Source organism: Colletotrichum fructicola (assembly GCF_000319635.2).
Source record: "Colletotrichum fructicola Nara gc5 chromosome Unknown KSG_Nara_v1_contig05, whole genome shotgun sequence".
Classification (NCBI taxonomy): Eukaryota; Fungi; Ascomycota; class Sordariomycetes; order Glomerellales; family Glomerellaceae; genus Colletotrichum; species Colletotrichum fructicola.
In genome coordinates, this window is record NW_027094055.1 from 4,924,287 (window position 1) to 4,948,102 (window position 23,816).

At 55.9% G+C, this 23,816-nt stretch overlaps 7 protein-coding genes across 7 annotated transcripts; 2 read left to right on the forward strand and 5 right to left on the reverse strand.

Annotated features, from left to right (window-relative positions):
• Positions 1–67: 67 nt before the first annotated feature.
• On the reverse strand, positions 68–2,326 carry tilS (tRNA(Ile)-lysidine synthase; the record flags this gene model as incomplete). Its single annotated transcript, XM_032021153.1, has 1 exon — positions 68–2,326. One exon carries the CDS (start codon positions 2,324–2,326, stop codon positions 68–70), a length of 2,259 nt encoding a protein of 752 aa, XP_031881734.1.
• Positions 2,327–2,890: 564 nt separating this feature from the next.
• Positions 2,891–3,775, forward strand: CGGC5_v010118 (putative mitochondrial carrier; the record flags this gene model as incomplete). Its single annotated transcript, XM_032021155.1, has 2 exons — positions 2,891–3,638; positions 3,684–3,775. The coding sequence occupies 2 exons, from the start codon at positions 2,891–2,893 to the stop codon at positions 3,773–3,775; spliced, it is 840 nt and encodes a 279-aa protein (XP_031881862.1).
• Positions 3,776–4,016: 241 nt separating this feature from the next.
• bun107 (UBP9-binding protein bun107) lies at positions 4,017–7,449 on the reverse strand (the record flags this gene model as incomplete). Its single annotated transcript, XM_032021156.1, has 6 exons — positions 4,017–4,208; positions 4,257–5,473; positions 5,521–5,731; positions 5,778–7,029; positions 7,111–7,195; positions 7,416–7,449. The coding sequence occupies 6 exons, from the start codon at positions 7,447–7,449 to the stop codon at positions 4,017–4,019; spliced, it is 2,991 nt and encodes a 996-aa protein (XP_031881861.1).
• Positions 7,450–9,150: 1,701 nt separating this feature from the next.
• On the reverse strand, positions 9,151–9,602 carry CGGC5_v010120 (uncharacterized protein; the record flags this gene model as incomplete). The annotated part of the gene is made up of 2 exons (XM_032021157.1): positions 9,151–9,275; positions 9,338–9,602. The coding sequence occupies 2 exons, from the start codon at positions 9,600–9,602 to the stop codon at positions 9,151–9,153; spliced, it is 390 nt and encodes a 129-aa protein (XP_031881864.1).
• A 1,968-nt stretch (positions 9,603–11,570) lies between these two features.
• CGGC5_v010121 (uncharacterized protein) lies at positions 11,571–11,953 on the forward strand (the record flags this gene model as incomplete). Its single annotated transcript, XM_032021158.1, has 3 exons — positions 11,571–11,681; positions 11,765–11,826; positions 11,899–11,953. 3 exons carry the CDS (start codon positions 11,571–11,573, stop codon positions 11,951–11,953), a joined length of 228 nt encoding a protein of 75 aa, XP_031881863.1.
• A 5,765-nt stretch (positions 11,954–17,718) lies between these two features.
• HAS1 (ATP-dependent RNA helicase HAS1) lies at positions 17,719–19,591 on the reverse strand (the record flags this gene model as incomplete). Its single annotated transcript, XM_032021160.1, has 2 exons — positions 17,719–18,219; positions 18,287–19,591. 2 exons carry the CDS (start codon positions 19,589–19,591, stop codon positions 17,719–17,721), a joined length of 1,806 nt encoding a protein of 601 aa, XP_031881807.1.
• A 1,349-nt stretch (positions 19,592–20,940) lies between these two features.
• Positions 20,941–22,531, reverse strand: FBP26 (Fructose-2,6-bisphosphatase; the record flags this gene model as incomplete). The annotated part of the gene is made up of 6 exons (XM_066152267.1): positions 20,941–20,955; positions 21,027–21,079; positions 21,132–21,537; positions 21,584–21,697; positions 21,745–22,334; positions 22,423–22,531. The coding sequence occupies 6 exons, from the start codon at positions 22,529–22,531 to the stop codon at positions 20,941–20,943; spliced, it is 1,287 nt and encodes a 428-aa protein (XP_066008574.1).
• Between the last annotated feature and the right edge of the window lie 1,285 nt (positions 22,532–23,816).

Consider the following 23,816-nt stretch of genomic DNA (forward strand, 5'->3'; position numbering starts at 1 on the left):
CCCTCAATATCTTTTAGTCTAAATAAATCATTTCATATATACCTATATTCATAAGCCATGTGTCCAGCTACATCCCGCTGAACCAGTCACGCACTCGCGCAAAGGGGGTATCATTTTTTGCAACAGCCTCTCTCCCAAACTCCATATCCATCGGCCCTGACGCCGCCACCCTCTTCCTCCTCCTCGTCGTCCTTCGTCTACGCGGCTTCTCAACCTCCACAAGCCCCCGAAACCGCTCCTCGTCCCCTTTATCCAACAAACCCCACTCCACCCTTCGATACCTCGCCTCGACCTTGACCCAGCGCTCCATCCCCGGCAAGTGCACGCCCAGCGTCGGCAGCGCCAGCATCCTCAACACCTCCTGCCCTGTATCCTCGTCCCTGTTGACCGCATACAGCGCGGGCAGGGTATACCGCACCTTCCCCGGCGCAAATCGCTTCAGCGTGCCCTCCAACCTGACCCTCTCTTCATCACTCCCCAAACTCTCGCGGAAGGCCTTAGCGTGCTGCGCGGAGAAGGGCAGCACCCTGAACACGGAGCGCACGCGGCCGCGCACGCGGACCCAGAAGCGGCCGTCCCAGAGCTGGAAGCGGCGCCATTTGTGCCAGCCCGGCCCGGCGTGCGCGGGGACGGGCAGCGGCTCGCGGTGCAGCTGGTGCAGGAACTCGAGCTGCGTGAGGCCGTTGGCGGGCAGCGTTGTGGCGTGCCCGTTGGCGTCGATCCAGGTGCAGCCCGGGCGAGGGCCGGGCGGGAATTGAGGGAAGTTGCGGTTGACGCCGGCGCTGGTTGTGACTTGGGTCACGGACGGGAGCGGTTGCAGGGAGGGGTAGGGCTCGCGGACGAGGTACCATTTTGAAGGGGAGGAGCCCGGGACGGGGAGGAAGAGGACTGCGGCGTGGTTGAATGCCTTCCGCGGGGAGGGAGATGGGGAGGGGTAGAGGGCGGGGAAGAGGCGCGCGACGACGGTTTGGAGGGAGGAGAGCTGGGCGTATGGTTTGTCTGGGGAGACGAAGGAGAGCAGGCGGCGGACGATGAGCGCGGCGATGGTCCGGCGGTGGGATATCCGCGCCTCGCGCCTCGCCTTGGCAGCATGTCTCCGTCGCGGGGGCGGCACGGCCATGGACGGCAGGCTGACGACGAGGGTGCCCACGTTCGGCTCAAAGTCGCCCTCCACGGCGCGCAGCACCCACCGCTCCGCCTCGGCCTCCTGCGCGCGGATCCGCGCGTCGCATCTTGCCGACAGCCGCAGCACGTTCTCCTTCCGCAGCGCCCGCGGGAGCGCATGCCCCTTGACCATGTGCCGCACCGCGTTGCGCAGCGTCAGCGTCGGGTCGGCGTTCGTGCGGTCCTCGAACCAGCGGATGTTGTGCCGCTCGCACGTCGCGCGCAGCCGGTCCTTGCTGAACCCCAGCAACGGGCGGTAGATCATCACGCCCGCGTCCTCGATGGGTATGCGCGCGAGGTTGCGGATGCTGCTTGCCGCCCTGGCCCTGGCTTTCGCGGAGGCCGTGGCCGCGACAGGGTCCTGCTCCGCGTACGGCGTCTCGTGCCAGCCGAGCTGCAGCCCGGCGCGCAGCTCGGCGGCGGAGAGGGCGAGGTCGAGCTCGGAGTGCAGCTCGGCGCGGACGTGATGCCAGTCGCGCTTCGAGGGGCGGAAAGAGACCATCGGCATGCGCAGCGCCTGGTCGTCGACGTGCCCGGACTCGTGGACGCCGTGGATGTCGCCGCACTCTGGTATGGGCGCCTGCGGTGCAATCCCGCGCAGCCCGCGGGAGCCGTGGCCGGCGAGCAGGCGCATGAGGACAGTCTCGTAGTTGTCGTCCTCGTGGTGCGCCAGGAACACGCTCTCGATGTGGCGGTCGCGGCAGACCTTCCCGATGGCGCGGTAGCGGGCTCTGCGCGCGAGGCTCTCGAGGTTCGGGGCCTGCGCGGGGTCGCCCTCGACGCCGAGCTGTTTCCAGACGACGTTCTCGACGACGGGCTGGATGTGACGCAGGGCGCGGAGCTCCTTGGCCACGGCCTGGGCCTCGTCGGCGGACTCGGGGCGCAGGCCGTGGTCGACGATGACGGCGGTGATTTTGGAGAGGGGGTTGTCCGCGATGCGCATGAGGGGGTTGACCTCGCGCAGCTGGTTGAAGAGCGCGGCGAGGGCCATGGAGTCGAGGCCGCCGGAGACGGCGAGGGCGATGCGGCGGGGCTGGACGACGCGGGCGTGCGGGAAGCGCGGGGGCGCGGTGGCGCGGACGACGTTGAAGAACTCGAGGAAGGTTATGTGTTTCGGGACCGCCGGGTGGAGGAGCTGGGATGGGGTGATGAGGGACGACATTTTGGCAATGACATCGTTGGTGGTGTTTGTATGGGTGCTGGCGTGTGTAGTGAGGTAGGTGGTGGTTCGGAAGTGCGTGGTCGTCGGCGGGGAGTTTCTGATCGCGACGGGATCGTGAAGTTGAAAAATGGCAAAGTGGGATGGTGAAGCTTGACAGTTGCAATTGGCGAATCAACGCTGCGAAGCTAGCGTGGGACGAAAGCTTTCCCGGGCGCTCGAGGCAGCACCCGAGCTGGACCTTGCTCAGAAGGACCCCTGCCGATATTTTTTCCCTTACGTACAGGGGACGAGGCCCGAGGAGGGGACCGATCGAGCTCCGATATCACGGCGATAGCGCAGCAGACAACGAACCCGCCCGCCGCCAGCTTGCACTTACTTCCCCCCCCCTCCTCCCACGAGCGATGAACACGACGCGACCTTGACCTCCAACCAGGCCTCGGGCCTTTTCCTCAACCACCACCCCACGAATCTCCCGTCCTTCTCGACGATCCTGCCGAAAACCAGCTCCCCCGCGCCCGAGCACGCGACACACAGAAAAAACCCCTCCCCCCAAAGAACCTCAACATGTCGTCCGCAAACCCCCCCTTCACAACAGCCCTCCTCGCAGGCGCCCTCGCCGGCACGACCGTCGACCTCTCCCTCTTCCCCCTCGACACCCTCAAGACCCGCCTGCAGTCCTCCGCCGGCTTCTTCCCCTCGGGCGGCTTCACCGGCATCTACCGCGGCATCGGCTCCGCCCTCGTCGGCTCCGCCCCGGGCGCCGCCTTCTTCTTCTGCACCTACGAGGGCTCCAAGGGCGTCATCCAGCGCAAGCTCGCCTCCGCGGGCGACAAGAAGTGGACCGACCCCGTCTCGCACATGCTCGCCGCGTCCCTCGGCGAGGTCGCCGCCTGCGCCATCCGCGTGCCCACCGAGGTGGTCAAGCAGCGCGCGCAGGCGGGCCAGCACGGCGGTAGCAGCGCCGCTGCGCTGCGGGGGATCCTGAGTTTGTACTCGACGAGCGCGGGGCTTGGCGGCGTGTGGCGCGAGCTGTACCGCGGCTGGGGCATCACCGTCCTGAGAGAGGTGCCCTTCACTATCATCCAGTTCCCGCTGTGGGAGCGGCTGAAACGCTGGGGCCGCGAGAGGAAGCAGAACAAGAACTGGAAGCTCGACGGGAAGCAGACCGAATACGAGGTCTCTGCGGTCGAGAGCGCGCTGTACGGCAGTGTCGCCGGTGCGGCCGCGGCGGGAATTACGACGCCGCTGGATGTACTCAAGACGAGGGTCATGCTGAGCAAGGAGAAGGAAAAGGTCGGAGACGTTTTGAGGGGTATTTATCGACAGCACGGCATCCGCCCCTTCTTTGCGGGAATAGGACCGAGAGTCATGTGGATCAGCATCGGAGGTGCCATCTTCTTGGGAAGCTACCAGTTCGCGGCGAATACGCTTACTGGAGCGGTGCTGTGAGGCGGAGGAGACCTGGTGGTTGCGGACCAAGGAATGAATATGCATTGGAGGCCACTCAACGTGCCTCCCGCCTTGTATGATACGAGCACTTTGCCAAAGAGGCCGTGCTTGCCAACTTTTCCGCTATGTACATTACTAAAAACGCCTAATACCCGTGCTGATAGAAGTCATAGAAACGCCGGGCTGCTTATGCCCGAATGAAGCTTGAGCCACAATTCCCTCTCTGCGGATGGCCTCGAGCCTAAGCTGTCGCATTCGGAGGCGTCTCAGTGCCCTGCGAGGGGGCCGGCTCGGGTTCAGGGGCTGCAGCAGGCTCAGGTGGCGGGTTCGGGATCTCCTTGCGCCCGTTCGCCTTGTAGTAAAGCTGGACATCGCTACTCCCTTTCCAGATATGGGCGCGGAGGGTTGCGAGGGTCATGGTAATAGGTAACAACTGCGATTGTTAGTAACATCCAGCCTTAACAAAGGCAAACCAACTTACCTGGTCATTGCAGTAAAGCTCCAAGTACTCGTGCGGCATGAGAGCGTCTGGCTCGGGGTTCTCGACAGGCGTCTCGATGCGTTCAGCGACATATGCCAGGATCTTCTTCACGCGGAGCATCCTGTTGGCGTTAAGGCGATTGTTGCCGTCCGTGGACGCAATATCCGGCAGGCTGTTTTGCCACGGCTGCAAGACGAAGGAAACCTTCACAGGCTCCTTCGGTGGAATCTGATTCTGAAGCAAAACCTCGCCGAGCCACATCGGGCCCCGCTCCTCAAAGAGGTCAGTTCCTTGACCAATCGTTTCCACGGTTCCTTGGTAGATGTTGGCGCTGCCACCGGTCGTCTCCTCCTGAAGGACGACTTTCGTTCCGGGAGGCAGCTTCAACACAGGCGTGTCATTGGGCAGGCTTGGCGTAATCTTGGTCTCAATAAGCTTGTCCGGGTTCTCGGTCAAGGACTTGTCGTAGTCGTTGCGGATCTTCTGGATAGCCCCCAAGAAACTGTCGTCAACCTCCTTCTCGTGTGTCGACGATGCTTCAGACTCCTCTGCCTTCTCGTCAACGACAGCAGGCTTCTCTGGCGCTGTTGTAGAAGCCGAACGTCCAATCTTCTTGCTTCCGAAGGACATCCCCATCCCCATGCGGAATTTCTTGCCAAACGGTGTACTGGGGCCCTTTCCATTAGCATCCTTCTCTTTGTCCTTCTCGTCCTTCTTATCCTTGTCTTTCCCCTTCTCTTTCGAATCTGCGTCGGACTTGGCATCAGCAGCAGGCGGTTGTTCTGTTGCAGGCGTGGCTGGCGCCGCGGTAGGCTTTGAAGCACCTTCTATGGGGCCAATAGCACTAGTGAAGTAGTCTTCTTTCTCCGTAGACGGACGGCTGAACTGGGATGACTTCTTGTCGAGGGGGCTAGCAGGGGTTGCAACTCCTTCGGGAACATCCTGAAGCTTGCCCCCTGCGCCAGGTGTAGCAAGGCCAATAGCCATGCCGGGAGTCATCGGGTACTGCAAGCCATTTGCTCGGGGAGTGCCCGTGTTCTCATCCCACGTTGGAGAGCCAGTGGGAATGGCTATTGACGATGGCGGGTTGGCACGGCTTGCTGCCAGCTTACGTTCTACCACCTCGTTGAGAGTTTGACGATACGCCTCGTCACGCTTGATCTCTTCGTCGATCAAGCCAGCAAAGAGATATCTGAGAACCCATTTACCAAGGTTAACTGCAACTGGTTAGCATCCATCAGTTATCAATGTGGGTGAATCTTACTTCTCTGGTCTTCTCGGAATTCGATAGGCTCCTCCAAAGTCAGCTCATCCGCGTACATCTCAGCATCAAAGCAATTATATGGTTCCAAGACAACCGTAAGACTACCGGAGCTGATGTCAATGGAACACCACGGTGCAACTGCCTCCGTAGTGTTAATCTCAGGTTCGACGTCTTCGAGATGCCTTTTGCCAAAGCTTTGAATAGGCTCGCACTACACAAGTTAGTCGTTGCAGTTAACTTCCTTCCAGCCCACGCACCTTTATCAGGTCCCAGAGAAGAACATCGCCTGCCGTATCCAGCGTCAAGACTCTTCTCCTATCATTCAGAAGCTTATGCTTGACTAGTCCGAATTGGCCCTCGATGGTCTCTTCGGGGTTCTGGTTTATGGGTATGGGCTCCGTTCCCTGCGGAGCATTTGCGCCTGCCACAGGAACGGTCTCGGGGGGAGGATTGGTCGGAATAGGGAAAGCTGCCGTGTTGGAGATTCTCAAAATCGACCTTGGCGAGATTTCCTTCTTCGAGGCATCCGCTGGAGGCGGGCTCGAAGGTTGCCTGGGTCTCGAAGCCGTCGAAGCGGCCCTCTGCCGTCTGAATGCCTCAGGGAGTTGCAGATCTGGGCCAGTATCAACATTAGACCACCTGTTGATGGATGAGGTATTTGTCGCCGTCCAGATGTAGTCTCCCGCAGCGACGACTTTGCTGATAGAGTGAGACTCGTGCGCGACAGCAACCGAAAGGCCCTCGTCAATGTCCTCGAAACTTCCCCGCACGTCCGTCTTGACTACGAAACCTGCGCGATCACTGCTGTAGAAGGTGCCCAGCTCAGGGTCGTCTGAAAAGAGTGACCAGACGCTGTCCTCATGCATTGTGAACGTGTACATGCAACGACCGGCCGTGACACTCCACAGCTTGATGGTGTGGTCAGAACTGGCAGTCAGGACCTTGTCGCCGGCCTCGTTGAGTAAGATGCCGCGAATGGTGCCCGTGTGACCGACAAATTTGGTAACCCTGTGGCCAGATCGGGGGTCCCAAAGGCGCACCACCGACTCGGGTCCGCCGTTGGCCATGATGTTGTGGCCGACACTCAGAGCGTAAATAGAACCCTTCTCAGCGACTTCATCACCCTTGGTATCAATCTCGAGAGTCTTTCCACCGCCGTTGAGATCCCATAGGTATATCTTGCGGTCGAAACCGCCTGAGGCAACCCAGTTGACCGAACCGCCTGGGGGTGTAGCCACACACTTGACGTAGTCGGCATGCTCGCCGATCTTGGCCGCGTTATCGTTCGTTTCGGAATGTGGACGCCATACCTTGACGGTGAGGTCGTTGGAGGCAGTGACGACGGCGGAATTGTTGTTTGCGAGGACAATGTCGTTGATCCAGGACATATGCGCCTGGGTCTGGGAGCGAAATGTGGTCTTGGGCTTCTTCTCGGGCGGGGGTGCGCCGCCCTTCAGGTCGAGGCCGAGGTCCCAGGCGCAGACGACGCCGTCGCGGGCGCCGGAGTATCTACATATCGGAGCGAGCCCGTCAGTGCCTGTCGACGCAAGGTGGGCTTCGAGGCTTTGGAATCGTGTATCGGGTGCTTACAGAATGCCATTGTCCTTGTCGACAGCGAGGCCGTTGACGCCGAGTCTGTGGCCGCCGCCCTGGGAGCCAGCTGGGAGCTCGAGGACTACCGGGACGTCTACGATTAGCACGACTGCCAAGATGTACGGTGGGAGCACGGCAGAGACGACAATCTCGCGATTGCAGAGGTCTGATGCGCTCGACCGCGTGGACGTGCGGGGTTACGTTGTCGGGCTCGGGGCTGATGCGACGACAAGCGCGGCGGCAGCATACGAGCGGCGACAGCGAAACAGCACAGGCGCAGCGGGAGTGGCAGAGAGACATACCGTAGCTGATCCTCTGGCGCGCCTTCTTGGCCATTTCGAGCGGTAGGGCGGGGCCGGATTACTGATTACGCATGCAAGAAGGTGAGGATGCACTGTGATGGCGATAACACGGTTATGGAAAGCAAAACAGGCAGAAGAAGCAATGGTACTGGACTGACGATGGTGATGGTGCAAAGATGGAGGTTTGGCGGTTAAGGGTACGTAGGGTATGATGTATGGGCAGGCGGCGGTTGGATGGGATGGGCACATCAGACGGGGCGGGAGGATGGGGTGGGCGAGGCTAGGCAAGGCGCACCTCCCGTGTGGTGTCGGTGTCGGTGTCACTGCTGGTGGTGGTGCCCATAATCGTGTTGGTGCAGGCGCATGTCGAGTGCTGTTGGTGGTGTTGGGAAGGATCCATCCATCGCTGCGACCTGAGGTCGGGGTAGGTACCAGGGAGGTGCAGCGTGCAGCGTGCTTGCTACCTCTGAGTGTGAGTGCGCGTGGATGAGGAGTGGGCGGGGTGGGTTTGGCCAGATGCAGGAGCTAGGTGAGGTGGGCAGGGGAGGGAAGGTACCGATTTTATCTTTTCCACGGGAAGCGAGACGTGGACTTCGTCATTTGCATCTCTGCTCCTCCCTCCACGCCCCTGGACAATCAATCAATCTACTCGAGCAATTGAGTTTGTCTGCCTGCACCCTCAATGCCCCAGGAACCCACGCATGTGTTATTGGACCCTTCAGATCGCATATCGCTGCTGGCTGGCTGGCATGAACTCGACGGGACGAACATGTCAGCTCTGGTTCTGGTTGCATGCAAGCTTTGCGTTTCCATTCATGCGGTTCGCTAGCCAGGCATGGCAGACAGGCAAGGTATGTACCTTACAGAGAACACCACCACCTCAGCATCAATCAGCATGACATGACCGGGGGCACGTATCATTCATTGGATTCGTGCAAACACGCATGGCTCGCCGCTAGCGCCCCCAATGGTCCCAGGTGTCAGGTGCGGTCCAATGCTGCATCAGCATCAGGACCCTCCCAATGTCTCCCCCTCAGGTCCCCTCTGAAGAACTGTGCAACATGCATCGGTGGCCCAAAACATGGCGCTGGGAACTAGTCCATCTCCATTCGACGAACCATTCAATCACCTAGATCAAGCTCAACCCCAAGACTCCAGTCACGTTCCAGAAGCACAAAGATGCGCATTGTAAGTTCATTAGTGTCCCTCTAGAAGGTGGCAGGTTGCTAGTGTCCGAATGACAGAAATGCCAGTGGCTGGGGAGCAGCCAATAAAGGCTGGAAAAGGGGAAGAGCCACCCGAAAAAAAGCATGGACCGCCGATCCCCCTCCTTCCTTCCTTCTGCTCGGGTCGGTCCAACGCCTACCATGCCTTCAAAGTCTCCAACGGAAGCTGCCCACCGTCGCCGCCGGTCCTGCCTGCCCCGAAAAGCTGGCTCTGCAAATGGAAAGTCCATGTGGGGCTGTCATCCAACCCGCCCCTGCCCCGAGAGGCCGGCCCATAATGCCCCGCGTTTTTCCTCCGTGTCACACTTGCTTCTGCCAACTCCCAACTCCATCGTGAAATCCAATTCTCCTTTTTCGCATCCACTCCAAGGCCATTGAGTTGTCGATATTTCTCGATGCCCCTCGAAACATCACAAGCTTCCGTAATTATCCCGCTAACATGTAAGCGAACGTTGCGGTGTCTATCGTAGACATGGATTTCCGATGTCGACACTGCTGAGGCGACCAACTCAATCGTCCAGATCCATACGCTTCGTAGCCGCAACGAGCTGCTGCAGTCCAAGCACGCTGTTCCGAGCATTTTTCTCGGTGACCGCATCGTCCGGAGCGGCATCCCGGGCACGGCGGGCGTCCTCTGCACCCATCGTTAGCTCCAGCTTCTCCCTCTGCGTCAGCGACATCTCGATAGCCTCTTACCAAGCAACTGCTTCAGCTCCTTTTCCTCGCGAATGCAAGTCTTGCAGCGGCCGGTGACGGGGCGGGTTGCCTTCTTGATGTTGCCATCGCAGAGGGGGTGGGGGATCTGCTTCGGCTGCTGGTCAGGCAGGTGGATCGTACGCTCGAGGGTGAAGTTGCGCGACGACTGGAAGAGGGAGCTTCCCCGGGCCGAGGCGCACTTGAAGGTGTTCTGGTAGTGCTTGTGCATGCACTCCACGTAGAGGGTCGAGATGATGATGCACATCTTAGCGGTTGGAAGGGTCTGAGGAGGTCGGGTGAGGTGGGGAGAGGAAGCGGAGGTCGAGGTGAGTGAGTATCGTGAGGCCTCAAGCTGCTGTCGTTGTTTCCTTGGGCACCTGAGTAGTATGTGATCCAAGGGCAAAGGCAAGCAAAAAGATTTGTTCAAGTGGCAGTGATGGGTTTGTTCCCGTTGCGCTGTTGCCAAATCGGAAGGAGTGACAAGTGGGCAGAATCTCAAGGTGAGCTCGAGGTGAGCCTGGACTGGCAGACCATGCTATTGTGAATACATCCTGCGTATTCGTTCCCATACGACATTCACCACTTTGTCACCTATGAGAGCTTTCCATAGCATATACGAAGGTAACAAGACAGCAATGGCCTCAAAGGAAAGACTGGCTGGGAGTTGCAATTCTCAATCACCTCAGGTCAGGTCTGGTACCTAGAGACACAAGGAAAACATCACAACTCCATTTTGACGAAACTGCTTGATTAGAGCCATTATGATGCTATATGAGTCTTCAACCACACTGACTATAAGATCTTAGGTCCTCTGCTGACCGACTCTCCAACTAAGACCCAACTGAGCATCAGGGGCAGATATATATTTCGACGAAAGTTAGCTCGGCATGCAAGATAAATCACGGGCTAAGCTTCTCTTTTTATGCCCATGTCTAAATCAATATTTTTTGGGCATGATGACATGCCTTACTCTCTCCTCCATGCCATCAGTCCGAACCTGGTCCACCACATCAGAAGCCCGGGGAGTCGTCTCCCTTATTCCGCTAGGCCTCCTCAGCAACGGCCTTTTCCCCGAATCTGAGGGAAATTGATGTCTCGTCGTCGTCTGGAGCAAGATGAGATGGCCGTCTAGGCCCAAATGGCTTTCCGGTCTTGGCTGCAGATGTCGTGATTGCCCGAAATTAAGCTTATATCCTCATGTTTTGGAGAGCTCAAACTCTCGTCTTAGCGTCCGGGACCCCCTTCCCTGCGCCCAATCTAACACCAAAATCGCGACATCTGAAAGAGCCCCGCGGGTACGTGTTCCGCCAAAGAAATTATATACCCTCTGCAACGGCCAAAGAAGTGAAGCTTGGGATATGCGCCAGCGGCGACATTGACAGTCTAAGATGCCATTCCACGATCACGTCCGGGGTCCGAAACCAGCCCCGAAGATCTAGCGGTCCCCGGGTCTCATTCTCCCACAGCATGCTCCCGTCCCCACAACCCGCGGGCTGTCCGCAGAGGCACGAGTCAAGCGGAGCCCGCACCAGCGCCTCGAATACAGTGAGTCCTCGGCATAGCCATTGCCTTATCGCGACTCTACCTCCCTCGATGAGTCGCCAGGAGTCCTGCAAAGATCTCTAGAAAAGTTGCCAAAACGAACGTCAAGTATCGCGACGAGAGCAGAATTTCTAAAGGCAATTTGAAGATTATAGAACCGCTGAGACGTCATCACGTATCCTAGCTCAACCCTGCCAGCCGCCCCTCCGGCGATGTCTTGCAGGGACAATCAGAACCACGACAGATTGTCGCCATCCGATCATCCTTCCCGCTTTCGCACGTCAGATCGGACCTGCCAGGTATCAGGTCCGGCGTCGTCCCATATATTTAGCTTCCGTGTTTAGTGTGGGAGCCGGCCTGCCGTGTGGGAGCCGGACCCCTTTATCGGGACCTACTCCAGCTTTTCGCCGGCCGGGTCGAGAGAGTGGCGCCGCTCGCACGGCAATCACGACGGGGCATGATTTGTTGCTAACAATAGGTAGATTAAGGAGTAACTCAGTTTGCGCTTTTTTGTAAGAATGGGCTTCGATAGTTGGTAGATAAGAGGAGGAGAAGTCGTCTCTTGCGATGCGTAGTTCTCAGCTTCGTTGTCTTCATCCTCTCGTCGCCATCCCAACACTCGTTTCCATTCGTTACTACATTCTTTTGCATCATATCGCCTCACGCAAAACGGCCTCAAAAATACGCCAAAATGAGATCTGCTGCCGTCCTGTTGTTCATCGCCTCCCCCCTCGCCGCATCGGCTTTTATCGTGGGGGCATACGAGAACATCAATGGGTGCCAGGAGGCCTGCCCTGCATCTGTAAGTAACGACACACATCCAGCCGAGCCCAAGATCTCTCTCACGGAATTTGACTGATAATGTTGGCTTTGGGGGAAATTTAGTGTGATAGCTTTACTTATGATTTCCTGAACTGCACCCTCAGCATCTACCCCGACAACCCCCAGTAAGCCTCTCATCTCCTATGCATTGGTGCCTTCGTAGTATGGAGCGTTGTGCTAATTAATTACCTCTGTAGCGCTTACTGCAACTGCAAAGAAAGACCTGCGAAGAAAAGATCTTCAAGAAAATAAGACGAGTCACGGCTTTGATCGACGCCCCCAGCAACGCATCAATCGGATCGCTCGGTGTCGCGTTCGGTATTTCATGTGGGCTTCTTCCCACAAATTTAGCTTCCCGTCATATTGGATGGGATCCGCCCTATTCCCCGAGGAGATGGACTTTCAGTCCTTCTACTATATGGAATTCGTACACCGCTCGGGCTATTGTGAATATGGAAATGGCGAAACGTGGGACGGGGCTGGCGGCATGAATCGTTGTTTTGTTGATACGGGTCATCTTTGCGGAGTTTGGGGAGTTTACGAGATCTCCTCGGGGAAGGGAATTCCGATGGCGTTGATAAATAGGAGTCGTTCGTCGTCGTTGTTCGGACAGATAGTCTTCATCCTGCACGCGCAAATCATATTCTTCCTCCAAATCATATCGAAAACTATTCCATCTGTCACCATGAGATCTTCCGCGCTTCTGCTGTTCATCACCTCGCCCCTTGCCGTCTTGGCTTGGACTGGCCAGGTTTACACCACCCAGACTCAGTGCCAGGCGGAGTGCCCTGCAGCTGTGAGTTTGGACACCTAGAAGGTCTTGCTGGGTGTGTTGCTGATGCTTCGACAGTGCTCGAGCCAAAATGGCGCGTATGACGGATGCTCCGGCCCCGGTGTTGCTCAGTCCAAGTAAGTGTCCTAAGCTGGTGTTGGTGTCTTGGTTTGCTGATTATCTCTAGCGTCTACTGCAACTGCAAATAGAGAGATGTGGTTGACGAAGGGTGTGAAGGAGATGGGGAGGGTGTGACTAGGACCTTCGACTTCGTGAAGCACTTGTACCTAGTCCTCATCTCACACTCAAATGATCTAAGATATTTAAGTCCCGATTTGCACCGCTTCTTTCACTCAAGCCACACGCAAATGAATGGCGTTGTTGGACTTGCTGCTTACATGACCCATACTTATCGCCTGCCGATTTACCTCGTGAAATGCCGCTCCAGGATATCTCAGAGGTTTCCTTTCAACCTTGTTGAGGCGTGGTTTATGTCGTCATGAATACGAGACGGACAAAACTGCCACTGAACGACAATATGAATGGCTGTCTCCTTACACAACGCATGGACAAGGTCCGTTCAGGCAACTTAGTAGAGGTGGCCGAGGTTGGCTCATGACAAGTCACTCGGTCCAAAGATGAAAACGATATCACCAACAGTTTTCCACTCGCAATTGTTGAGGTTTTGGAAGTACAAGGAAATCGGGCATCAATATATACTGCCAGAGGTATAGGAAGCCCTTGCCGAAGATGAGGGTTCGAGGTCTACTTAGCTTCCTTATCGCGGATGCCCTATTTAACAAGAACCTCGCCATATTTTCTGATTTTCCTAAACCAAATGCACGGTTTGCAATCCAGTGCCGCAGAGATTCTGAGCCAAAAACGGTATATGGCCGTGGGTGACGAACAAGAGTACATCTGGGAAGACATAATGCTCAGACTCACACGTCACCATCTGTCGTCTATTAGGTCGATCAGTACACCAAAAGTAGAGTCTGGAGACATTTGATGTGTCACTCGCATGAGATACTGAAGGTTAATCTCCGCACGCGGTCTGCTCCGGTCATGCCGTGGTCACCTCTCGAGCCACCAGCAACAACGTGTATACCGACTTCGTGGGCTCCGCGAGATTCTTGCCAGATTTCTCCAATCACGCTCGAAAGACCAATTGTCCTGCTTCCACCGAAAAGAAGCTTAACAAGAAGCTTTAAATAGGGAGGGGAATCCCCCGGCAGTAATGCCCGTGGTGAGAACAGGTACGAAAAGGACAGTGCAAACTTTACATTCACCTATATTACACTCGAGATCCATTCAAAAGAAATGGGGTTATACAGTGAAATGAAGTTTCAAGCTCGTCAGGGAAGGAAGACGGCAGTCATCAAGACCTCAGATCCAAGCTATCTTGAAGCAACCACGAACTGCGCAATGTCAAATCTACCACGAGCCCGTTCTGAAAGTTATAAATGTAGAAACTAAGAACTTCAAAGAGAAATCAAACCAATGTAATCATATTCCATTCCTGCTTCTCCATCACTCAGTCCTGTGAACCCGCAATTACGTCTCATCAAGTCACGGTCCAATCCCTGCCTGGGTAATGATCAACCTTGCGTCAGTCTCTTACACTCAGTCTTCGTTGATTACCTCCCAAATAAACACAAAGCGGCAGAAATAGACGGATAGGATTGAGAAAGCCAAGAGTATGTCAGAGTGGGACACACGGCTACGACGCAGCGTGCGATGATGGTGAATGGGTATACATGGAACTGGCTTTTAGCTGCCTACCAGACTTCACACCCCAACCAGACAGTTCCATTGTTTGGCTCACAAATTGTAAATGCATAAGAAAGCCTATTTTATACAGAGGAAGCCTGAAAGCTGGAGTTGTTTGCAAACTAAATACTGGTATATCAAGGGCTCTGCGACATCGGTCAGCGGGTTGTTGTTGAAAGAATCATGTGACCATCTGGCATTCTCATTTTCCGAAATGAACTTAGCTAACGCCAGCATCAAGAGATCACAGAGATTCCGGCATGTTGGGCTAAGAGTGTGCCCTGAACCCTTCCTGCAGCGCTGTCTTCGTTGGTATAATCCACTTGACCATATCTGTATACACCCAAGACACCAAAGACTTCCACATGGTCGACTTTTGAGCTATATTTTGAAGATTCCACGCATGAGACATCTGGCAGTAGATGACGACATGGTAACAGAAGCCACAAAGATAGGTTTGCTGAACTAGCGTTGACTGAGTTCGATGGAATTTGGCTGCAGTAACAGCGTTCAGATCTAGACCTTGCCTTTATATTCCTTTGGTAACTGAGGTGGGAGAAGCAAGCACGCTGAAAGATACGCAGGAACCGACTGACTACCTAATCTTGACGTTGAGGACATGATAGTAGGTAGCACGTCAGAATTAATCCATATGACAGCGTACTTGGCTATAGTTTCCCGCACAACTTCAGATCTACTGTCAGGCGATAGCCTGGTCACACAAACAGAACTCTTCTTTGGACATGTTCATCATCTTGATCATCGATGGTCTTTCCTTCACACAGCTTAGAAGCGTACTTGCCACAGCTGTCAAAAACGCTCGTCGGGATTCATCAAACTTGACACTTCAAGCCGAAAGCTTCATTACAATCAAAAAAAGATAGCACCGCGACTCCGGTCTAGAAGCAATCTTCACAAGCTGACAAGGAACTTGTTGTGAGTATCAGTGAACCGACAGCCGTCTTCCCTTATCTCGATCTTGGACGGATGGCACTGCAACAAGCCCATCCGGTTGAAACAAGAATGTCAGGAATGAGAGGAAGATTAGAAATATAGGTCAAATGGTCGTTCCAGACGTAGAGACCAGGCCACGTCTTTCGGTCCACTGGACTAGACGTACACGCGAGGCATACCCTCCCCACCGAACCACTGGCTGTCGATCTCACTCACAATCCGGAGTCTACCACAATCAAAGGAGTGAGAGTTTTTGGCTGGAATAGCAAGGTTCGTGAAAGGAATCCGATCAGCGCCGGCGGTACTCATCAGCAGGATACTGTCGCCACGCAGTGAGTCGGTTTTCATCGTGGCTAATTGCGGGGGTTTAACTGTACGAAAAGATGGAGAAGTTTTATGTTAATTCGACAAAAAAGCGACTTTGTAGCAGCTTACTGACATGTTTCGGGGCATGATCCGGCAGACCGACCACCATCCGGCTCCGGGAGTCGGAGTGGGGCCGACCCGGACGCCCTCCTCAATCACGAGGGTCAAAGGGTTTTACCAATATTATATAAGACCCAGTCGCATGGCAAATGAATTGAAATCTAAGCAATAGGAGTCGGGAACATTTGGTTGTTTGAGCCTTGATTTCTTCCGCGTGGACATAACCAGAGTTGAAGAAGAGGTGCCACTACAATTTCCAAAATCGTCGCTGCCTACGCCTTGTCCCTCGCTCCAGCCGTTTGGCGTGTATTCGAGAGACGCACAATGCGACTACGGAGAGGCTCATAGTCATTTATGGGTTCTAGTAGAACGGTGTTTCTTTCCGGCAGGCTGAGATGAAGAGCAGGTTGCGGACTTTTAACAATCCTCAGTTGAACCTTTCATTTGCGGCGGAGCAGGTGAACTTTTCCGTGCGGATACGCTCTTATACTCCGGAAAAAGATTTATGCTAGACACCAAGCCCTTCAAGATAGCGCCGAGAAGCCTCTCAGATCATCTATAAATGAGTTCAACAGCAGGCCGTTGTCAGCACGAACGCAGCACAATGATCATCGTCTGAGGCTTAAGCTTCACGCACTGCACGGAGAAATCCCATCTCATGCATCATCGCGCTATGCTTCATTCCGAACGTTAAGCGTAACACTTAAGAACTTGAGGTTTTAGCTCTTTCCCCTGGCGTCCGTCATAGGATAGGTATTACAACCAGTATTCAAGCATTCATCACCACGGCTAAGTTGGCCTCGAAAGATGGTGATAGGGCATTGCGAGACAGGGTCACTCTACGGACAAACAAGCAAATAGTGAGATCAGCTTTGATTGCTCAATTTCTTGAGACGGTAGAAAGGAACCGTCTTATATACTATTTCCCCCACGCCTGAGTGGTCCAGGTCAGTCATCGCCACGCCGTTGCTGGAGTACACAGGCTCGCGGCAAAAGCCTGTATCCAGAGTGATATGGATAGTAGCCAAAGTCACACGTAACTAGATGGAGCAAAATATTGGTCGAACCCGTTCTCGTCTGCCAGAGGTAGATGCGAATAGAGGCAGATGCGAACCGCACCGTATGCCCTGTTCTTTCGGGAACGGCTACTAACGATCGTCACATCAAGTCTACCACAGCAGACAAAGGCTGGTATCCAGGACAGTGTTCACGGGGTATTCCTCAACGACACACCACAGAAGCCACTGGCGGACGATGAGAAAGCAAACGGGCTGACATCGTCCTTCCCAAGTCTCAGGAAGCACAAAGCCCTCTCACGCTCACTTCTAGATTTCTTCAGCATACAGAAACGGTCTATCTTCCGAACGTCATTGCGTGGCGTTGTTGAAAGAAGACTCATTGGTGCCCCCCCTTTTATACTCGGCAACAAAGACTCGTCCTCCGCCCTCTAGCACCGGTCATCGAGTTCCCACCCCGAGCTTCCGTATAAAGGTTGAAGCAACAGAACAAACACCACCGGAAGCAACGGCAATATTCTCATCGACTTCGCGTTGCCGAATTCGTGGTCCCGCAGAGCAGACAACGCGCGCTCTCATCCGTACTGACAACCAATCCAAGAGCACCGCAGGAATGGCTTCACCTTATCTGCGCCAAAGTAGGGCCTATATCTGTGTCTCCCGTGTTTTCATGCAAAATACATGTGATATATCGATGGTAAGAGACGCCACCGCCGCTGCGAGCATGCGAGTGAGTGAGTGCGTGAGCGCATTGCTTACAGGGTTCAGTCAGCCATGCTGCTTGCTTTGAGGAGCAACGGTGTCGCGAATTCTATCGATCTGTCCCGTCACCAACGAGAACGCAAGATCGTCGGCTTGGAGACGAAATGATTATGCTGAGCTACTGCCCTTACAAACGTCTTCCAGCCCTCCATCCGCGGGTACCTCTCAAGTCAAACCCGCAGGATCTGTCTCATGAAGAAAAAAAAGTCCCAAATTACCATTTTAAAAAACTCGACGCCGTGCTATTTTCACAGTTGGATGCCTTGCCTTCCTCTTTTCATCTTTCACCCCTTCTCCCCAATCTAACTCCTCTCATCTCACCTCTTCTTATAATACCCCCCACTCCCCTGCTTCGGCTGGCTCCCATACGCCCTCCGTCCCTGCACCTTCTTCTCCCCGCGCCCGCTCGCGCCCACCGTGACGTCCACCCGCGGCGGCACCGCGAACCCGAAGCTCTTGGCCACCTTGGCCAAATCCAGCTTGTTGACGTCGAACACCGTGCGCAGCGAGTGGCTCGCGTACGCGTGCAGGTAGCTGCGGTAGCCGTCCTTGGCGCTCTTGTTGAGGTAGTAGTTCTGCGTGATGAGCTTCTCGAGCAGGCTCTGGATGTTGGCGATCTTGTTGGCGGGGAAGTCGAACTCGACGACCGGCACGCGCGCCTCCTTGAGGTGCGTGAGGAAGCCGACCTCGGAGGGCTGCAGGAACATGAGGCTGCGGCCCTTGGAGTTGGCGCCGCGGGCTGTGCGGCCGACGCGGTGGATGTAGTCGCGCGGGTCGTCGGGGGGGTCGACCTGCACGATCCAGTCGACGGCGGGGATCTGTCGGGCATTTGATTAGCACGTTGTCTCTCAAACCAAGGTTAAGAAGGGGGCAAAAGGAACTCACATCCAATCCACGCGCGGCAACGTCAGTGCAAATCAGCGTCCCCTGCTTCGCATTGCAAAACTCGAAAAACGTATTCGTCCGCTTCTGCTGCTTCTGCTTTCCATGCAAATCCAGCACCGGCAGATCGATATAGTTCAGCAGCTCGGCGTGGTACTTGACCGAGTTGCAACTGCTGAAGAACACAATCACCTTCTTCTTCAAGTTGCGCTTCAAAAAGCTGAACAACAACAAAAACCGCTTGTCCGCGTCGCAGATCACGTAGCCCTGCTCCAGGTTCGCCACCGTGCTGTGCTCCTGCTTCTCGTCGACGTTGACGTACAGCGGCCCCGGGCGCAGCGAGATGCGCGCGAGGTCCTCGACCTTTGTCGTCTGCGTCGCGGAGAAGAGCATCGTCTGGCGGTCGTCCTTGGGCAGGATCTTGACGATCTGGCGCATCTCGTCCTCGAAACCGATCTCGAGGATGCGGTCCGCCTCGTCGATGATGAGCGACTTGAGGTTCTTGAAGACGAAGGGGGTGTTTTGCAGGTGGTCCAGCAATCTGCCGGGTGTGGCGATGAGCAAGTTCACGCCCTTCTGCAGCTTGTCCGCCTCGGCGCGGCGGTTCGCGCCGCCGATGACGATGCCGTACGTCTGCGAGTGGTGCGCCATCAGCTCCCGCGCCACACCAAAGATCTGCAGGGCGAGCTCGCGCGTGGGCGAGACGACGATGACGCCGGTGCCGTTGCGCGGCTTGAAGCGCAGGGCGGAGAGCATCTCGACGGCGGGGATGAGGAAGGCGAGGGTCTTGCCGGAGCCGGTCTTGGCGGCGCCGAGGACGTCCTTGCCGGATAGCAGGGGCGGGATGCCGCGGCGCTGGATCTCGGTCATCTTGGTGAAGCCCATCTCGCCGATGGCCTTCATCGTCTTGTCGGAGAGGTTGAGCTCGGCGAAGTCGTGGGCTTCGGCGCCGACCTGGGGCAGCGTGAGGGCGTCCGCGTTGGGGATGTCGGAGGTGGATTTGGGTGCGGCGGCGGGGGCCTTGACGTCGTCGTCGAGGTCTGAGCCGGCGCCGTCGTCGTCTTCTGCGTCCTTGAAGTTCTCGTCGGTCTCGGCGGCGTCTTCCTCCTCCTCCTCGTCTGACTGCACCTCCTCGGCATCCTCGTTCTCAGAATCGTCGTCGGAGGCGGGCGCGGGCGCGGTGCGCTTCAGCTTCTTCGACTTTGCGGCGGGAGAGGGTGCTGCTCCGGAAGAGGAGCGCTTCTTGGACGGCTTCGAGCCATTGGCGTCGCGGAGCTTGCGCTTCTTGCTGCTGGCGGCGGCGTCCATGGTTGCGGTTGTGTGTGTGGTGGTGGTTTGGGGAAGCTGCGCTTGGGCGGGAGGACTGCAACTTTTGCGAGCCGCTGGTTTGGAGGGTCTCAATGGGAATTTTTTCTTATCGGGGAGAAAATTTAGTGGAGCTCCTTTTGCGATAGCGGATGTGGTTCATCCGGTCCGATGATGTGCGGGGCAGACTGGGGCACGTACCTCAACCAGAGCTCTCCTCTAGCACACTGTCGCTGGTTGTTGAAATTGAACCGGGAATAGGATGAGGAAATTGAAGATTTTTGACTCTTTTGGAAACAAATTTCGAGCCTTTACGGTTCAGCAGAGGGTAGGGCAGAAAACCTTATTGTCGTTATCGACCTGTTTTCCAAGCCCGGTTTTCCACCTTGAGAGCCTCTCAACTGAATAGAGTTATGCAAGTTAAGTATGCAATGGGTAGTAAATCATATTGGATATCTAGCTGGATGCATATATAAGACCACAAAGTCGGCGTTATACGTGAAATCCGGCGCATGCTCCGGCTTTGCACAGTGTACAGGGTCACAGTGCCGGTCTGCAAGCTGCGAATTCCACAACAGATCATCCAATCAAACGCACGGCAATCAAATCCAGTGCTCCACGGCGAGAGTCGCAGGTATTACTACAAAACAAACGACCTGACGTTGCCTCTCGCATCCGATAGAGGCCCGCGTCTCTGATCTTATGACACTGATAGCATTGTGGACTTGAAGGTGAACAAACTAGCCTCTCATTAGGCACGACGCCCATCTCAGATATGCAACGGTCATTGTTACATAGATACAACTCTCGATGAGAAATAAACTGGGTGAAACGAAGGGGATCAACCATAAAAGAAAGCCCTTCGTCAACCTCGGTCCCAAAAGAACCTCTATGCCTATGCCTCCCGCCACTACCAAGAACCATCGATGCATCCGGCGGCCTCGTGCCAGAGACTTTCATGAATCCTAGACTTATCGTAGGATCTCGAGCAAGAAAAGCAGGCATTGACGAGGGCCAATGTCCAGGGGTCACCCAATGTCCGAATCTGCGAGACCATCGCGGAGCACGACGGACGACCCGCCCGGAGGCCAGTAAGCTAACATGATATTTCCATGTGAGAATGATTGTCGGACACGCCCGCCTTTGATATGCCGCCTCCCTGCGTTTTTACCGCCGAAAATGTTCCTATCTGCGTGTGTATTTTTCTTTTCGTCGTTCCTTAAACGCCGTGGGATGAGAGAATGCCGAGTTGGAATGGAAAGGACATTGTCGTCGTCAAGTGAAGAAAAAGGAAATCCGCCGCACGCTCTTTTGGGACCCGATGGCCCCCGTACGCCGATCCGCTCATCGCCTCAACTTATTTTTTCCTGCGTCCAGCCTTAGTCAAACTTGCTCTTTCTCATCATGATTCATGTCCAATTCGCTCTGGTTCACGTACACTCCGCCGTCGGGTTCTCATGCTTGGCCGTGGAGCCCTTGCCGCGCCAGGTGCTAACAGCCGGAATGTTGGCCTCGTAGCGCACCTCCTCGGTTCCATAGGCACGCGGGGTGAGCTTAATGAGAGTGTGTAGCGGCACGTTCATCCACGGGCTGTCCGCCTGAGACTTATTCATGAAGTACGCGTAGATGCAGCGCAGGACGGCCTGGTGGGTTACGATGAGGATGTCCTCGGAGCGCTCGAGCTCCATGATGATGGGCTCGAGGCGGATGACGACGTCGCGGTAGGACTCGCCGCCGCGGTAGCGGTAGTTGTACTTGTCCTCGTCGCGGGCGGCAAAGTCCTCGGGGAAGCGGTCCTTGATCTCCTGGTAGGTCAGTCCGTCGCACACACCAGAGTCGAGCTCGTCGAGAGCCTTCCACTGCAGTTGGTTGTAGTCGGAAGGAAGGAAGCGGGAGGTGGCGATGGTGCGCTTCAGTGTTGAGGTCCAAACGGTGAGGGGACGGTCGTCCTGTAGATGTGAGCGTGGGGTGAGATGCGAGTGCGGGTTTACTTACGCCGACTGATTTCCTGACGAGCTCGGGAAGTTTCCTGGCATATTGCTCACCACGAGGCGAGAGCATTGTGTCGCCGCCAATGCGGCCGTCCAAGTTGTACATGGACTCTCCGTGCTGTTCCATGTCAGCGTAATTCCACTCACCAGTCACAAAAGGCTCACTCTTGATAGCCAGATGGAACGAGGCCGGATGTGAAGGTTCATAAGGTAGTAAACGACACGACTCTGCAGGTAGTCCTGGATGCGGTTGATGATGACCTGCTTGCCGACATCCATGATCTTGAGGTACGTGTACTCATCCTCGTCGCCGTCCTCGTCAAGCGACTTGTACACCTTTTCGTAGTTGCGGATGCGGTTGCGGAAGTCGAGGGCCGCCTCCTCGGGGTCCTGGCCCTGGTAGTCGGGGGAGGTGAGCTTGACGTCGCGGATGTTGGCCATGATGAGGTTCTCGTCATCGCACTTGCTCTCGACAAAGAGGACTTCGATGCCCTCCTTGGTGCAGATGTCGAGAACCCACTTGCGGCGCTCCTTGGTGGAGTTGGTGGCGTCGAGGATGCCGATGACACCGCCTTGGCGGAACCAAGCCAGCATGTCCTCGATGGCCTTCTCGGCGGCGGCGCGACGTCTCCGCTCACCCTCTGCGTTGTGAAAGTCAAAGAAGTCAGCAGAGGGGTGGGCATCCTCCTGGCGGCGGTAGCTGCCGACGTTGAAGGTCTTGGCCTTGATTGAGAGCCATCCCAGATACCGTTGCGCTGGAAAGGTCAGTAACGATTTCCTGAAAGTTGGGGTCCCCGAAGCGCGAGTCGTGCCGAAGCTTGTGTGATGGCATTGGAAACGTACCTTTTTGGGCGATGAAGCTCTTGCCTCTGGCGGGCAGACCGACCATGACGACACATATCTTGAGATCCTCCACCTGGATGCCGATGCCGTTAGTCTTGGCTGATGGCATCTTGACGGCTTGCCGACGTGCACGTTTATTTTGATATATTGCAACGACGAGAGAAACAACAAGGAGCGAGGCGTGAAGAAGACCATGCAGAAGCGAACAGAGACAGCAGAATAAGAAGGCGCGAGGTTGCGGCGGGCACGGAAGGCAGCTCGCGTGATGGTTCCAGCAGAGGCGGTAGCTCTACGCCCAGAAAAGGCGGGACCCCCCGGTGTGAGGTTCGGGGGAGGGTGCGGTGGCCTGGAGCACAGCCGGGGTGGAGGCACTTCTCGACCCGACGACAGCTACAGCTCCCAGGTGCTGAAAGAGCCGCTAGCAGGGGACAGAGGAAAGACAATGTGCGCTGGCGTGAGGCAGGACTCCCAGGACAGCTGGTCAGGGTCCTTGTCTGTTTGCGTATGTATGGCCGTATATGGTATACGTTGGAAGCGTGGGAATGCAAGTGTGGCTGTTTGATGTTGTAGAGAAGTTGAAAGAAGATGCACGGGGTGAGGGGGCAGATTTGAGAGTAAAGTGATCTGATGGCAGCACTGTGATGTGAGGGTGGAGGGAACAGAGTAATGAGTGGGCGAGCAGCGTGCACGAGTCTGGAGAAACGGAAGGGGACTGAGAGAGCGGTACGTAAAAGGAAGCAGGGGACGCCGAGAGGCTATCCCGAGGGTAAGGTAGCGTGAGTGACTGAGTGACTGAGGTAGGGTAAGGTAAGGTAGCTGCGAACCACCGGCCAGAGTCAATACTAGCTGCTGCTGCTGTAGCAGTGACTGGACTGGTTTCTACCTAGACTTGACACCGGGCAAGAGGGAACAGCAGAAAAAGGCAACAGCTGCCGCCATGATAGACGATAGCCCACCTTGTCGCATCAGTCCGGTGTCTCGTCAGGTCAGACAGAGGGCGGAACTGAGAGTCAAACCCACTGGGGCGGATTCACAGACTTAGGCGCACCAGCTACGGACACAGCTGTCGCACTCTGCAGTGCGCTGCTTGCATGTTTCCATGTTTCCTTTCCCTGCAATCGGGATTCCCAGGAGCAGCAGCAGACGCACCAGATCACCACCCTGCAAAGACTGCTGACTATTGGACCATTCCTGCAGTGCAGCATGGCAATCTTTGACATGACCTTACCTTACCTTAGGTAAGGTAGTGAGTGTACGCAGTATGGCAGTCCAAGTCCAGGTCCTGCAAGGTGAAGCCTCGGCGTGGCCTGCCCGCCCCTCCATCATGACCCCATGCCAACTCCAATCCCCCCGTCCGGTGCCCCTCATTTTGGCGTTCCTGTGCCCGCTTCTCT